Source organism: Schistocerca serialis, chromosome 1 (genome assembly GCF_023864345.2).
Source record: "Schistocerca serialis cubense isolate TAMUIC-IGC-003099 chromosome 1, iqSchSeri2.2, whole genome shotgun sequence".
Taxonomy (NCBI): Eukaryota; Metazoa; Arthropoda; class Insecta; order Orthoptera; family Acrididae; genus Schistocerca; species Schistocerca serialis.
Window position 1 is genome coordinate 677372353 of NC_064638.1, and position 18052 is coordinate 677390404.

Here is an 18052-nt window from a genome sequence, read left to right on the forward strand (position 1 = left end):
GAGGTGAGCACTGCTCAACGCTCGTTCTTCAAAATCCTCCATGAAAAATTCGCTATTTCTGGTGATAGTAGCGAACTCATGGCTGTTCCATCCATCATTTCATAATAATTTCCACTGTATAAAAGTAATTGGTCATCGAGGTATGCCAGAACAAATTCAAAATTTCTGAGGAATAATGAGCAGCCAACAGTTGTAATGTGTCATCCACAGGTACTTTAGTAAACAGAGAAACCACATCGAGGCTGACCATGATATCGTTTGGGCCTATCTTCATCTGTTTTATGATATCAACAAACATTTTTGAATTCTTAATATGATGTGGGCAGTGACCAACTATAGGCGCCAACAATTTAGTTAAGTGTTTTGCAAGCCTGTTCGTAGGAGATCCAATAGTGCTAACAATTGGTCTCAACTGGATGTTCTTCTTTTGAACCTTTGGCCAACCACACAATCTTGGTGGCCTAGGTGCTCTCGGTCATAAGTTTTTCATCAGTTTGTTAGAGAGGCCAGAGTTTTTTAGTAGCTCCCTTATCTTCCTGCTGAGCGCTGATGTGGTATCCTGTCTGAGAATCCGATATGTGCTATCCTCCAGTAACAATCCAACTTTCTTGTGGTAATCTGTAGCATTGAGGATTACCATGGCGTTCCCCTTGTCAGCAGGTAAAACAACTAGGTCTTCATCCTTCTGCAACAATTTCAGTCCTTGTCTCTCCTCTCTGCTGATATTTGACTTAGGCGGCTTGGATGTCACTAAAATCCAGCTAGTAGTAAGCCTTACGCCATCCGCTGCTTCTTGAGGAAGATGATGAACTGCTCGTTCCATTCCACTAATAATCTCAACCACAGGTAACTTACGTGGAGCTGGGGCGAAGTTCAATCCTTTACTGAGAGCCGAGCTGGTAGTGTCATCAAGTTTCTTGTCAGAGAAGTTGATAACAGTGTGCTGAATGCCGTTGGACCCAGTCACAGTTAAGCCGCTCACATTTATCGGCCTGTTTCGCCTTAGTCCTGCTTAAATTGGCTCGTTGGTGTGCAGCCAAAGTCATATCCACCCATTCTCATTCCAATGGTGAGAGGACTCCAGCCAGAAATAAATAGCAACTAAATATGAGGTGAGTATGCAGTGGACTTGGTAGTTAGCGATAAAACAGATAATTTGATTATGTCAATTCCATAAAACTACTTTGTTCATCTACACTCAGAATGATCTTTCTACTTTGATTTTATCTTTAACTAGATGTGGCTGATCTCAATTTTAAAACTACATTGTATACTTGCATAGTAAGTGCCTAAGCTTTAAAGATCTTTAAGCTTCTTGGAAAAATCAGTGTGTGTCTCATTAATCATTTTCAGTGTCATGTTGGTCATAAGATGAGCTTACATATATAATGTGTAGGCTTTTGCTGTGTATTGTATTTGTGCACATTCATTAACTGATTGACATCATTCCACCCTTGTTTCAGGTGTATAATTTGTATTTGTTTCTTTCCTGATAATACTATATTGCATGTTTGCTTCATGAAACCATTAATCTAATTATGTAACCTGATGGAAAATATTTTACTTGTAACCATTTAATATTAAATCAGTAGGTTTCTAAGAGCTGAAAGATATGTAACAAATTGGTTTACCAATGTTCTTGCAAATATTTTACCAACAGCTAAACTTTCAGATAAATAAAGTTACGGCATTGTCATATACATTTAGATCAGAAGGCATCAGTTCGTCAAAATGTCTTCTAAAATCACCAGTAACAATTTTTACATTTTCCTCAAGAATTAACCCTGTGCTCACAACAAAAGTGAGAAAGTGTCTGATAAATTACCAAGCTAATTCATTGCTTTCTGTTGTCTTTGAATCACATGCCAAACTGAAGCAGCGATGTTCAATTTCCTACAAAGATTGCAAAATTCCAGTTAATAGAGACATCCTGGGAATCATATATAGTGCTTGCTTGACATTTATCTTTATTCTTCATTCTTTTCATGGCTGTCTTATTTTTTGACACAATAGTGTGCTACTTGTTTTTGAGATGATATTTGAGGTTAATTTATTTACCCTTATCACATTGTTGGTGAAAATGATGAAAACAGGACATAATGTTTAAACTATTGCATTCACTCCATTTTTGTAGCTATATATTTATTTATATCTTCACAAGAAACAATGATACTGATAATCAGTTGGAAATACATTAATGACAACAACCAATGACTGATTGATCATTTTGCTACACCAAATTGGTTTCAGATGCAGGGTCCCTCTTTGCATCTTACAGTGTTTTCTTGTTTATTTCAATTAATTTTCTCTTTAATTTTGCAATTTTTTAAGAAAGTGAAAAATGTGCAGAACTGTCTGTAATAGGAAGCTTGCATGGTGATGTATACCGTTTGGAAAACTGCATTTGAGGCATTTTATTTATTTTACCCTGTGTGCTAAACACCAAACATGCTCTCAAGTTTTTACAGCATGTTTTGTCTATAAACAAGATACCATAATGTAGCAGGATAGAACCAAACAATTTATACACCTGATGAGTGTATTCTGTTTGTAGTTTAGAAGGTGTGGAAGAAGCTAGTGGCAATTTGAAGCTTCGAGCCAGTAGCAGTACTTAAAATGTACTCAGTTACCACAAATGGAAATGAAAGGTTTGCAAATGGCTGGGATCCAAGTTCAATCTCAGTTTAACACACACCTTTAACTTATTGCTCAACACAATACATGCCTCACTGGAGAAAAAATATGCCACATAAGTAAGATTCAACAGAGTGTACTTGGGTCAAAGCCTCTGCTATATTCTTTCTTCCAGGGCTGCTAGTTTTACAGCATTGTGGAAGGAAGCCTACGAAGTTTAGAAGGTACGGAGAGGGACTAGAGTCAAGTTGAAATTTCAGATTAGTCCATGAGATGTGCTTGTACAGCTGGGATCTGTGTTTGAGTCCAGATGTGACACACATTTTTATTATGTCACATTTGATCATTCTATAATATGATTCCATTTATGTCATCCATTTTTGTTGCATAGTTCATTAATCATGGAGGCCATTTGTAGTATATTATTACATTCATCTTCATGTATATATGTACAAATACAGTGCAATTCTCAGAATTTGTTTATAAAGAATTTCATGATGTAACAGTGTGATGAAAAATATGATTTCAAAGTAATAACACCATGTTTATATGGTTTGGTGATCTAATCAAAGTGACTACTGCAATTTATTTCTGGAGAATGTACTTTGTTTTTGAATGCATATGTGATACTTATTGTTATATAAGTACTGTATCATATGTGGCTTAGATTAAAAGCACCATGATCATGTTTCTCAATGAATAATAACAGGTTTCATTCTTGCAAGGGCAACAATTCCATAAATTTTCTCCGACATTTTTCTCTGAAAGTAAATATGAGGTGGAATCCAAAATTTTCGGGACTGGTGCTGCCATCTGGAAAGTATGACTAGTAGATCTTTGCACTGCAAGGTAGTGAGAGCTGCATATCTGATGAGTCAGTGTGTGGAATGGCATTCAGCTGGGGGGGGGGGGGGGGGGGGGGTGGACGTGTTGCATGTCCACAATGATTTCTGTAATTCTCTGTGTGGTGTGTGGTGATTTTATGATGGATCCATGAACAGAACAGCATGTGTGTATCAAATTCTGTGTGAATCTTGGGAAAAGTGCTACAGAGACCATTGCAATGATTCAACAAGTGTTTGGGTAACAGAGCATGTTTTCGAGTGGCATGCTCGGTTTGGGGCCAGCCGTACAGACGTCGAGGATGATCCTCACACTGAAAGGCCCGTTAGCCACACAATGCCAGACATTATTGACAAACTTCAACAATTGGTTCATGCGGATCACGGATCGATGTTGAACCATTCAAGACCTTGCAGATGAATTGGCTATTGGTTATGGGACATGTCAACGAATGTTGACTGATGAAATGGGCGTGCATCATGTCGCCGCAAAATTTGTGCCAAGGATCTTGACTGCTGATCAGAAGGCACAGTGTGTTGAAGTGTGCACAGACCTTCGTCACACTGCATCTGATGAGCCAACCTTCTTCTCACAGGTTATCACCGGTGACAAGAGCTGGATTTATGGTTATGCTCCAGAGACAAAGCAACAATCGTCCTAGTGGAAGAGCCCTGGCTCTCCAAGACCCAGAAAAGCAAGACAGATGAAGAGCAAAGTGAAGAGCATGATCATCGTTTTCTTTGATACCAAGGGAATTGTGCATAAAGAATTCATCGCATCCAACCAAACAGGGATTTCTGTATACTGCTGTGATGTTTCACAATGGTCCATGAAAACGTGCATCAATGATGGCCCCAGCTTTGGCGTCAAGGGAACTGGCTGCTGCATCATGAAAACGTGCCCTGTCATATGTCCATGCTCACCAGGACCTTTTGGTCAAAAAACAACATGGTGGTTGTACCCCACCCACTGTACTTGCCAAATTTGGCATGTTGCGACTTTGTACTATTCCCAAAACTGAAACTCAGGTTGAAAGGCCATCAGTTCAACACTCTAGAGAGGATTCAAGAAGCGTCGCTGGTGGTTATGAACACCCTCAAAGAACAGGACTTCCAGAAAACATTTGACCAGTGGCAGAAGTGCTGTGACCGTTGTGTACATGTAGATGGGAACTACTTCGAGGGTGATGGTAACCATTATCCAAAGGTAAGGTTTTCAACAGATGGCAGTACCAGTCCTGAAAATTTTGGATCGCACCTCATTATGTGTGTGTCATTTAAGCATCTATAACAAAAATTTCTGTTGGAGATTTAACAACACCCAAGTCAACCTAGTGTCTAGAGGTACTGTTTGATGTTATATCACCTCTGAAACATTTAACAGTTTCAACATTTACAAACAGAACACTGATTCATGGGAGTTGTTTCAATTTTGTTATGTTTTTATGAACACAAAGTTGTATGCAACCCACTGTATGAAACTTACAATGAATTACCTGTTAATTTTTCAGATTTCAATGCAGAATTCAGGAGCTTATGGTCAAATAACATTGTCTTCTAATGGACATAGCCATATGCAATTTAATATGACAGCTCTTAATGTGAGTTTGAGTGACAATACTGCTACAGAAGTGGGCACATGGGCTGCAGATTTGGATTCACCATTCATTACGAAAGTCAAACCCTCAGTGCCAGTTACGCAGTACACTGTTGTTGTGGCACTTGTGAGTATATTCATTAACAGATATCTCGACCCCCCCCCCCCATTTCTCTCTGTCCCTTTCCCCCCCCCCCTCCCCATCATGCCATCCCTATGTCCCTCCCCCCCCCCCCCCCAATCTCTCTCTCTCTCTCTCTCTCTTCCCCCCCCCCCTCCCCCTCCCTGTCTCTCTCCCTCCCTTTTTTTTATTAACAAGTTTGCTTAAACAGCATCTCTGCATGTTGTTTGCAGAGCAATGTTTCAAGGGTGTGGAGTTGGGGAGACTGATATGTATTGTCTTTGCATCTATGATAAGCAAAGTGATTAAAACGATAACACTAACATAGCATTTTAGACTGTTGTATTATAATCTTTGGGGCTCCAGAAAATTTGTATATGCACATCTAAGGTACTAAACACTTCCTTCACTGTCCACCATCCCCACTCCTTTACCTCCTCAATTCTTACTCATCACTGTTGAAGCCATCTCCCTATACTCCAACATCCTTCAAGCCCATGACCTTGCCACTATCATACACTACCTCTTCTAAGGTCCTTCAGTCTTCAAACCCACCACCTCATTCCTCATACACATTACCACCCATATACTGACACATTAGTTCTTCTCCTTTGAGGGCAAGGTACATAAAGAAATCCACAGCACACCATGGGCATTGGGTTGGCACTGTCTTATGTCAACCTACTTTGTCAACCAATTTGTGAGTCACTCAGAGGGAACTTTCCTAATCTCCCAAAACCCTAAACTCCTTGTCTGATTCAGATTCATTGATGTTATCTTCATGATCTGGACCATATCCTCATTCCTCCACAACCTCAACATCTTCTCTCCCATATGTGTTACCTGGTCCTCCTCAACCCAACATGCCGCCCGCCTGCATTTAGAGCTCAATCTCTCTGATGAATCCCTCCACACCTCTGTTCACATTAAATCCACTAACCACCAATAGGAAAGAACTTGCCCCCCTTCTAACAGCCGTGTACCGCAAGTCTCTAGAGGAACGGAAGGTTCCAAATGATTGGAAAAGAGTACAGGTGGTCCCAGTCTTCAAGAATGGTTGTCGAGCAGATGTGCAAAACTATAGACCTATATCTCTGACGTTGATCTGTTGTAGAATTTTAGAACATGTTTTTCGCTCGAGTATCATATCGTTTTTGGAAACCCAGAATCTACTCTGTAGGAAACTTCCTGGCAGATTAAAACTGTGTGCCCAACCGAGACTCGAACTCGGGACCTTTGCCTTTCGCGGGCAAGTGCTCTACCATCTGAGCTACCAAAGCACGACTCACACCCGGTACTCACAGCTTTACTTCTGCCAGTATCTCGTCTCCTGCCTTCCTACTCTGTAGGAATCAACATGGATTCCAGAAACGGCGATCGTGTATGATCCAACTCGCTTTATTTGTTCATGAGACCTAGAAAATATTAGGTACAGGCACCCAGGTAGATGCCATTTTCCTTGACTTCCAGAAGGCGTTCGATACAGTTCCACACTGTCGCCTGATAAACAAAATAAGAGCCTACAGAATATCAGACCAGCTGTGTGGCTGGATTGAAGAGTTTTTAGCAAACAGAACACAGCATGTTGTTATCAATGGAGAGACGTCTACAGACGTTAAAGTAACGTCTGGCGTGCCACAGGGGAGTGTTATGGGACCATTGCTTTTCACAATATATATAAATGACTTAGTAGATAGTGTCGGAAGTTCCATGCGGCTTTTCGCGGATGATGCTGTAGTATACAGAGAAGTTGCAACATTAGAAAATTGTAGCAAAATGCAGGAAGATCTGCAGTGGATAGGCACTTGGTGCAGGGAGTGGCAACTGACCCTTAACATAGACAAATGTAATGTATTGCGAATACATAGAAAGAAGGATCCTTTATTGTATGATTATTTGATAGCGGAACAAACACTGGTAGCAGTTACTTCTGTAAAATATCTTGGAGTATGCGTGCGGAATGATTTGAAGTGGAATGATCATATAAAATTAATTGTTGGTAAGGCAGGTGCCAGGTTGAGATTCATTGGGAGAGTCCTTAGAAAATGTAGTCCATCAACAAAGGAGGTGGCTTACAAAACACTCGTTCGACCTATACTTGAATATGGCTCATCAGTGTGGGATCTGTACCAGAGAAGATGCAAAGAAGAGCGGCACATTTCATCACAGGGTTATTTGGTAACCGTGATAGCGTTACGGAGATGTTTAGCAAACTCAAGTGGCAGACGCTGCAAGAGAGGCGCTCTGCATCACAGTGTAGCTTGCTTGCCAGGTTTTGAGAGGGTGCGTTTCTGGATGAGGTATCGAATGTATTGCTTCCCCCTACTTATACCTCGCGAGGAGATCACGATTGTAAAATTAGAGAGATTCGAGCGTGCACGGAGGCTTTCAGACAGTCGTTCTTCCCGCGAACCATACACGACTGGAACAGAAAAGGGAGGTAATGACAGTGGCACGTAAAGTGCCCTCTGCCACACACCATTGGGTGGCTTGCGGAGTATAAATGTAGATGTAGATGTAGATGTAGATGTAGGTCTGCATTTTATCAGCTTTAAACCCTCCCACACCAAAAAGATCCCTCCTGCGTTGCCTGACCACCCATGCACAGCGTATCTGCAATGACAAGAACTCCCTTTCCCAGGTGAGGACCTTAATAATCAGTCACTACCCCATAAACCTGGTCCACAAGTAAATTTTCTACGCTGTATCCTCACACATTGCTAATCCATCCACCACCCCCAAGAATCAGATCCGATCCAGGGTTTTTATTATCTATCATCATGCTGTGAAACGAGGGCCATCTTTCCCAAGACACTTCCCACCCCTCCTAAAGTGGTATTGTGTTGCCCACCCAACCTAAACAACATCCTAGTCTATGCCTAAGCCACTGCCAATCCCAACTGCTTGCCACAGGGATCATATCCCGGTGGTAGATCCAGGTCCAAGACCTGCCTAACCCACTCTCCCAGTACTTCCTACTCCAGTCCAGTCATAGGCACCTCTACCCGCCAGTGAAAGCAGCTGTGTCATTTACCAGCTCTGCTGAAACCAACACATAGCTTTTTGTATTGGTATGGTAACAACCAGCTGTCCACCAGAGTGAATAGGCACTGCCAAACTGTGACTAAGAACAAATTTGACCACACTGTGGCACAACATGCAACCGAGCACATCTGGCTCCTTCCCTCTATCACCAGTTTTTGTGAACTACATAGAAGGGAGTTATCCTTGCAACAAATTCTTCGCACCTGTAAGTCTCCTGGCCTCAGTCTCCATTATCCCACTGTCTTCACACCGTCCACATAACAGATTCCCCTTCCTCTGTCCTGTCAGCCCCTCTCACTTCATGTCTCCTTGTCACCTTCATCATGTGCCATTCCCTACCAGTGCTGATACCCGTGCATCATATGCCTAGCCCGTGCACCTGCCACACCTTCATGTCGTATTCCCAACCAGCAAACTGGCTGCCTCTCTCTGAGTTGCTAGCTACTCACCCCAAATCCTTCTTTCTGCCTCTTCTTGCCTCCACCCACACCACCTGATACAATCCCCACACCATCAATCCACCTGCTGAGCATTGTGTGTCTAGCCAGCACCATGTAGTGGCCCTGGCGTGTGTTGCGTGTGTGTGTGTGTGTGTGTGTGTGTGTGTGTATGTGTGTGTGTGTGTGTATGCATGTTTATGTACCCTAGTTAGAGGAAGGATTTATTCCAAATTCTATTAAGTTTTCATTTTCTTTCCTGTGTGCCTGTCATCAACTCTACACCTTCCATATTTGGTGAGCAGCCACCTTTATTCTTAAATTATTTAATTTCTACCAGAACTTTCCTACAATATCTTAACTAACTTGTCTGTCAATTCCTTGGGATATTGAATATAAATAGCAAATCTCAAATATATTCACTTTAAACTGAAAAATTGCTCCAGTTTATGTACAAGAACTTTTTAAATACATTCTAGTACTAATATTGTCTATGTCCTTACTTATCACTACCGTGAACTAAGAAATGAAATGTCATTAGCTATGTGACAGGAGTACCTTGTCCAAGATATTTGCTTCACATGTATAGGACTGTTTCATAAATGTCCAAAATTTTATTTACAATATGCATGAACTCTGTCATGCATGAATAATCTGTGTCAATGCACAATATGGGCCACGTGAAGTACTGGTAACTGGCCTTCTGAGGAATGGAAGTATTGGCTGTGACACAATGAATTCATACACAAAGGAATTACATAAGTTGGCAGTGAGTGGGCATTGATTTAAATCAACAGGGAAGTTGAAAATTTGTGTCAGACTAGAATTTGAACCTGGATCTTCTGCTTAGTAGGCAGTTGCTCTGACTATTGAGCCATCCAGATGTATTGATCGTTATAACTGCATAGACTTCCCTACCATGCCTCCCATCACACCCAAATTCTCAACTTACCCACACACTACAAACGTAGTGCCCCTTGCCCCTTATCCTCAATACCTGCAGAATTTCACTGATTCCTGTAAGAGTCTGAGTTTGTTGTGCATATGCACTTAAGAGCTGTCTGGCCATCCTCACCTTAATTATATACTGAAGAGCCAAAGAAACTGATACACTTGCCTATCATGTAGGGCCCCACAAGCATGCAGAAATGCCACAACATGATGTGGCATGGCCTTGACTAATGTCGTATGAGGGGGAGGAGATCTCTTCTGAGTAGCACGTTGCAAGGCATCCAAGAAATGCTCAGTAATGTTCACGTCTGGGGGGGGAGGGGGGGGGGGGGTTTGTGGCCAGAGAAAGCATTTAAACTCAGAAGAGTGTTCCTGGGCATTTTGTAGCAATTCTGGATGTGTGGGGTGTTGCACTGTCCTGCTGGAATTGCCCAAGTCCATTGTAATGCACAATGGGCATGAACGGATGCAGGTGATCAGAGAGGATGCTTATGTATGTGTCACCTGTGAGAGTTGTATCTAGACATCACAGGGGCCCCATATCTCTCCAACTGCACATGCCCCACATGCCTCCACCAACTTGAACAGTCCTCTACTGACATACAGTGTCCATGGATTCATGAGGTTGTCTCCATACCCATACACGCCAATCCACTCGATGAAATTTGAAACAAAATAGGCAACATGTTTCCAGTCATTAACAGTCCAGTGTTGGTGCTGATAGGCCCAGGCAAGGCATAAAGCTTCGTGTCATGCAGTCACCAAGGGTACACAAATGGGCCTTCAGCTCTCAAAGCCCATATTGATAATGTTTCATTGAATGGTTTGCACACTGACACTTGCTGATCAGCCAGCATTGAAATCTGCAGAAATTTACAGAAGGATTACACTTCTGTCATAGTGAATGATTCGTTTCAGTCGTTGTTGGTCCTGTTCTTGCAGGTTCCTTTTCTGGCCACAGCAATGTTGGAGATTTGATGTTTTACCGGATTCCCAATATTCACAGTACACTCGTAAAATGGTCATATGGGAAAATCCCCACTTCATCACTACCTTGGAGATGCTGTGTCTCAGCGCTCTTGTGCTGACTATAGCACCACATTCAAACTCACTTAAATCTACCATTTTATCAACAGTAACTGATCCAACAACTATGCCAGACACTCTTATATAGGTGTTGCTGACTGCAGTGCCATATTCTGCCTGTGTGGATATCACTGTATTTGAATACACATGCCTATACCAATTTCTTTGGTGCTTCAGTGTATATAAGTGGTGTCTGCTCTTTCGGGCATTGATTTAAATTGTTATCTCCTGCCACTGCTTCCACTCCTTGAAACTTCTAAAATGCTCATTTCCCATTAAATGTTCAAAAAACAGTATTTGTAAATAGTTAAAGTTACACTATTCTCACAAAATTTCCACATTTTGCAAGTAAGTAAGCTATGCATCAGACTAAAAAATGGAATTTCATATTATCTACTACTGGCATCAATATGGATATATTGAATGTAAGGAACAGAGTTTTCGTAGGGGGAAAGCAGACATATGGAAAAGTGAGAGATAATGTGATGCGTCACTCAGAACCAGAGATCCACACAAAAATGCAAGTTACTGAAAATCAACAGGAAATAATTCTGGAACTCTAATATTTGTAAGGAGATTAACAAATCATCTTCATCTTAAATTTGTTTTCGTAATTCTTTTTAGGTGGCAATATCATATTTGTGTTTGTTAGAACTTCAAGTTTAACACATATATTTCGGAATGACACAACAACACATATAAGTCACAGAGTAAGTTGACAAGTAAGACATGTGTACACATTAGCATTCGAATGAGCACTGAGTCCCAGTCTAGCGGCCGCTGCTCGGCTGGCCGCTTAGGTGGCGCAGCTGCTGCATGGCTGGCAGACAGTGCCGCACATATAGGACGCACGTAATTGCGCGGCGGCACTTTGAATGATCGGCGAGTCACAACAGTGTTATGCATTAAAGATGACCAGAAAATGTCCTGTAGGCACCAAATGTGCAATTTCTTCCTGAAAATTCTTTTCTATCTTACCAAGTGTGCATAAAGCTCAGATTTAATTTGGAAAGTATTCTGTTTATTGCTACTAATTGTAGAGGAGATCATATTATAACATGTGAATGTAAGATTTTGAAGGTATCTGACACAATTTTGTATTAATACTAGGAGATGTTGCTGTGTTTCATGTTCATTTCCAGAGATGTCAATGAGTATATTGATTTCATCTCTGTGCCATATAACTGTTGAGAGCAAAGATCAGTGCATCAAGATTCTAGAAAAAGAATCCTTTAAAACAATTTTATGGAACTCAAAATCTGCTATGACGGAAAAAGTCCAATCAAAATGGAACTGCTGGCAAATATCAATTCAGATAGTCATTAAAATGATAGCTTTCAGAATTAAGTTTCTTCAGTCTACAGTACAGACCAAAGAAATATGAAGGAGCAAAAGAATTTAGTAATTAATTAAGGAAGTTATCTAGTGCCACATAGTAAGAAAGCACAAAATAGAATTCACCAATTAATGTAAACAGAAAAAGGTAGATGTGTCTTACATACCTTCCATGACACTAAGTCCTGTGTGACTTTCATAATTAATTGCTGATCAGTTCTATTTATATTTTCTAGTTTTTTCTCATGCGAATGAACATATGGTTTCAAATTTAGCAAAGTTGTGACTTCACATTTGTGCCTCTGCCTACAGCTTTCTAATATCTAGAAAGACTTTCTTCTTGTATAATAATACAAAAATTTATCTGGACCTGTTATTTTGTAAAAGAATATCAGCCAGGCATTTTTTTTATCAGCCGGGCATTAAGCTTTTGAAATTAGATATTAGTCATCCTGATTAAACTGAGAATACCAATTTCATTCTCAAAAGGGTTATGTGGACTCCGTCTCCCAAAGTCCTACATCTCCCTACTTGTTCAGGCCAGTAACCTGGTACTTGCCATCACACAGGCTTACTGAAATGATCAATCCATGTATTCTATCTGTCCTGAAGTTGGTCACAATCAAAACTAAATGCTGTTCACATTCCTACATCTACACTCTGCAAACCACCGTGAGGTTCATGGCAGAGGGTGCATCCCATTGTACCGGTTATTATGGTTTCTACCTGTTTCATTCACATATAGAGCCTGGGAAGAATGATTGATTGTCTCTGTGCGTGCAGTAATCATTCTAATCTTATCCTAAGGTTCCGTGTGTGAGCGACACGTAGGGGATTGTAGTATATCCCTTGAGTAATCATTTAAAGCTGGTTCTTGAAACTGTGTTAATAGACTTCCTTGGGGTAGCTTATGTCTACCATCAAGAGTTTGCATCTCTGTGACTCCCTGCCCTTTGAATTAAACAAACCTTTATACTGCCCTTCTCTGTATATGTGCAATATCCCCTGTTAGTCCTGTCCGGTATGGACCCACACATCTGAGCAATATTCTAGAGTGGGTCACACAAGTGATGTGTAACCAGTCTCTTCAGTAGACTGATTGCACTTCCCCAGTATTCTACCAATAAACTAATGTCTGCTACTTGCTTTACCCAAGACGGAACCTATGTGATAATTCCATTTTATATCTGAACAAAGTGCTACACCCAGGTATTTGTATGAGTTGCCTGATTCCAACAGTGACTCATTGATATTATAGTCATAGGATACTATGTTTTTTTAATTTTGTGAAGTGCACAATTTTACGTTTCTGAATATTTAGAGCAAGTTGCCAATCTCTGCACCATGATGAAATCTTATCACGATCTGACTGAATGTTTATGCAGCTTCTCTCAGACAGTACTTCGTCATAGGTAACTGCATCATCTGCAAAAAGCCTGATTTTAGTATTAATATTGTCTGCAAGGTCATTAATATACAACATGAACAGCAAGGGTGCCAACACACTTACCAGGAGCACACCTGAATTTTCTTCTACATCTGATGATGACTCTCCATCCAAGGTAACATGCTGTGTCCTCCCTACCTAAAAGTCCTCAATCCAGTTACAAATTTCACTTGATACCCCATGTGATCATTCTTTTGACAATAAGTGTAGGTGCAGTACTGAGTCAAATGCTTTTCAGAAATTAAGATACACTGCCTCTACCTGGTTGCCTTGATCCAAAGCTTTCAATGTGTTGTGTGAAAAGTGCAACTTGGGTTTCACATGATTGATGTTTTTGAAAACCGTGGTGGTTGGCTTTGAGGAGGTCATTCTGTTCAAGATACTTTATTATGTTTGAGCGCAGAATATGTTCTAGAACTTTACAACAAATTGATACCAAGGATGTTGGATGGTAGTCTTGCTTCTACTACCTCTCTGTGTGGTGTAACCTGTGTCCTTGCGTAGCTTTTCACTGTTGTAATTTATGCTCTCAGTAGCCATTTTATCATAAATAACATAATTACTTTCTCCACACTATTTGTGTCTTGCCGCAGCACTTTAAATGATAAAATAAAAATGTCAACTTCATCCCCTAAGGGCTTAATTTGGGTATACAATCTCTATTTCACCAAGAATAAGCAGTCAGACAGTTGTTTTACCTTAGCGTGATCCGCGAGTGGAACGGGGGAGGGGGGAATATGACTGTGGCATGAATAGTGCCCTCCACCACACACCGCTTGGTGGCTAGTGGAGTAGATATATAGATGTAGATGTAGATTGGTCACACAGTGTCAGTCCTACATCCTTTGCCTCTGGTCAGTCTAATAACCTGCTACTTACCATCACCAAGGCTTAAAATACATCTGTCACAGTTAGTTATGATATTCTCAGCCTGTTCTGAAGTTGATTGCAACCAAATCTAAATGATACTCTTATTCCTACAATTCTGTTACCTCTTACTTAGCTTTAAATTGTTATATTTTACATTCTTAGTAGGAATTTCATTGTAATTAATGCACACTGCTCAACAAAAGTTTGGAATACTACAATAAAATGTAGTCTATGATACTATAGGTCTTATTGACCTAGGCACTTCATGAATTATTCAGTTAGAGTCCATACACTGGATGGTGATTACTGCTGGCATGCTAAGTGTCCATTTCCCAGTCATATAAACATACTGCTGCCACAACAGTAAACTGTAAGCAGTCTCGTATCAACAACAGCTTCATTCAGTTTGTGCTCAGCACTGCAGTAACATGCCACATAGTGGCATACAACACATTGATAAAGTCAGGATAGTAGCTTTCCTTTCAGCAGGTCATACACAGCAAGATGGTGATTATGTGTAACTCAAAGTGGTATGTCTAAGAGAAGATACAGAGAGATGGGAAATGTGAATGATAGACCCTGCATGCTTGTCCTCATATGACAATACCAATGCAAGATTGTTTCCTCCAACTGTCAGCTCACAGGTGCCCAACATCAGCTGCCAGAAATATTGGAAATGGCTTCTCCTGGGTGACAGGATTCATATCTCAGACCAAATAGTGTGTAGAAGATTGTAACAGGGTGGTCTTCATTCCTGAAGACTAATGAGAAGTTTTGCACTGAACCAACTGAAGTGACACAATTGAAGGATCTGGACTCTTCCACATCAACATTGGATCATTGCAGAATAGAGTAATGTCATGTCTTCTGATAAGAGCAGAATTGGTTCGCGGTTTGCGATCAGACACTGGTCGTGTTAGCAATTCGAGAAGTGCTAGATGACACCAGGAATGCCGATATGTTTAGGAAGTCCACCCACTGGGATGTGGAATGTGGAAGTGTAACATTCTGGGTGGTAATAATGATGGGACAACAGAACCCCCCCAAATTCCCATTTATAGCAATTTGACTCATCCCAGATACCATCAAGAAGTCCTACAAATGACTGTAAGGCCCTACAGATGTGAAATCAGTGACAACTTCATCCAAGTCAATGACAATGCATTTTAGCAGTTTCTCAGTCTCTTGAAAAATGCAGCACCAATCAAATGTATTGGCCAGCACATCCCCCAGAAATGAATGCTGTTGAGCATGCATTGGACCCATTGAAGGTGGCCACTGACCAGCATCCTAATCAACTTGACAATCTGCAGACTCTCACTGAAGCTGCCATTGAGGAGTGAGACCTCACATCCCAAGATAAACTTGAGGCTCATCCAGAGGATGCTTCACAGAATGGAAGAACCCATCCTTGTGTGAGAGGACATTCTCACTACTAAAGACTGATAATCATCATAATCAGATAAAGATTTTCTCTGTTTCTGTTTACAAGATGTACACTTAGGAGAGAGCTTGCTTTGTTTTGTAATTATTTTTTTGTAACTAACCAAAATCATTGTTGTTTTCAGAAGGAATTATGTTTATTTTGCTAATAAGGTATTGTACAAACCTCAATGGGTGTGCTGTAATAAATCATTGTAGTTAACTCTACGATACCCACACTTTAGTTGAGGTGTGTAAATAATTTTAGCATACTGATTCTCTTTACTACAGTTCAAAGCTTGTATTTATTGTAATGTTGTGGATAAATTTTAGCTAAAAACAGAATTCTAAATTTTATTTTTAATTCACATCAAAAGATAGAAACTCAATTTTGCCAGTATAAAACTATGTTTCAAAATTTTGTAGTTACACTGAAAACAAAAATAGTAGTTTGCAGAATGTAGCAACTTGCGTCAGTCCCACCCTCTGCTGGGTTTTGTCATTATACACTATAAACATCTTAAATAAATCACAGCATGGGTTTAAGAAGTGACTGATCCATAAAGATAGAAATGAAAGTTTAATCACAAACGTAGGAGGGATGTATCCAGATTATACTTAGACCTTTACAACCATAATTGTGTCCATATTAGACTTACTCTGAAACTGCTGTACTATGACATAAGGCAGGAAGCCTCCAACTTTTCTAAAAAATAGACATCAGTGTATACAAATAAAACACCAGTGTGTTAATATTGAAAAATTGCCTACTTTGGTTATCTGAAGATAAAATTGTATTAGCTCAGGGCTTTGTACTAGGATCTCCACTCTTTATCTTGTATATAAATATAGCTTTGTGGATGCAGTCATAAAAGAAATAGACTGTAACATGTTCTTGGGTATAGAAGATGATAGATTTCTGATGTGAGAAAACACACTGACAATACCCACTATAAAGAAGTACAAATGTATTTGTGATGAAGCACAAGTTCGTACACAGGGATACCAAAACTTTACTGAAAATGGACTGTGCTTATACCATTCTACATCGTCATCTTTGTTTCCCACATCATTCCATCTTATTCAGTGCATCAGAATATGAGCTTCTGCAGCAATTATGGTCATTAAAAATGTCTGTCCTTCTTCAGTGGTGTCCCACGTATGTCCTCGTTGTTCAGTGTTAAATTAGATTTTGCCATATCCTTGCACCTTAGTCTTGTTCATCCTCTTGATCTTCTGTCTCTCATACAATAGTATTAGTAGCCTGTTAGCATCCATGCATTGCATTTGTCCATACCATCTCAGTCACTGTTAGGATATTTTGTCTTGTAGTTGTACAAGACAGTCTTTCTGACAGATACTGGGAGGAGCAGCAGATGTGCATATTAATGGAATTTTAAAACTGCAAGAGAAAACCATCAGCTATGTAGGGATTGTAGCATCTTTGGAATCCTGTAAAAATAAATGGAAAGAATTGAAATTATCAACTGGGCAGTGACATTAAACAGAGGCTTTCATGAATACAGGACAAGAACTAGAGGCAATTCAATTCAATTCAATTCAATTTATTAGCGTCCTTGTAGTACATCATCGAAATGATATAGGACTTGTCAACCAATTGCTTTGTTTGTACAAAAATGCTTAAAATTATGGATAAAGTGCCTTATTTTATAACTGATTGACACTAAGCATAAAGAGCATAGAAGTACTGACCAACTTCAAAAGAAAGCTGAAGGAGTGTGTCACCTCTGGACATTTGTATAAATTGAATACATTTTTGTAGGCAAATTCATAGTACAAATCTAATTTAAAATTGGGGAAGGAAATAACCACTTCCTTGACACTTGCTCTGTAAGCTAATTAACTGCTATTGCATTGATGTTTTTGTATTTTATGAATAATTCTCCAGACTTTTTTATCTGTATGAGAATTAATTTTGATTTTGCTATGTTTTCCTATGTTTTCTGTACCATGCATATGTGTAAACCAATATCCAGAGCAGTATAGAAAGGAAGTCCCAGAGGAACACTGACAGTGTAGAAGGAGAGAATGTATAGTCCATGTGAAAAACTGTACTTCTGGTACTGTATACTTAGTGCAAGTTCACTTAAAAATATGTTCAGTTAAAATGAATTTTATATGCTTGCTAATGTCTGCAAGGTTCATTTAAAAAGTTGATTTTTCTGGATTTTTCTGGATTTTTGGTAGACTTGTTAATAATTTACATTTTTTGCAAGGCTGTGTAGGCCCCAAACATGACACATC

The 18052-nt window shown here is 40.0% G+C and overlaps 1 protein-coding gene across 2 annotated transcripts in view; it reads left to right on the plus strand.

Moving 5' to 3' along the window:
- LOC126480126 (ionotropic receptor 25a) overlaps positions 1–18052 on the plus strand; it is a 417221-nt gene that overhangs the window by 169276 nt on the left and 229893 nt on the right. For both annotated transcript variants that reach the window (XM_050103840.1, XM_050103842.1), the window contains exon 9: positions 4988–5200. In XM_050103840.1, coding sequence (XP_049959797.1) covers positions 4988–5200 — 213 coding nt within the window. The remainder of the gene's footprint in view (positions 1–4987; positions 5201–18052) is intronic.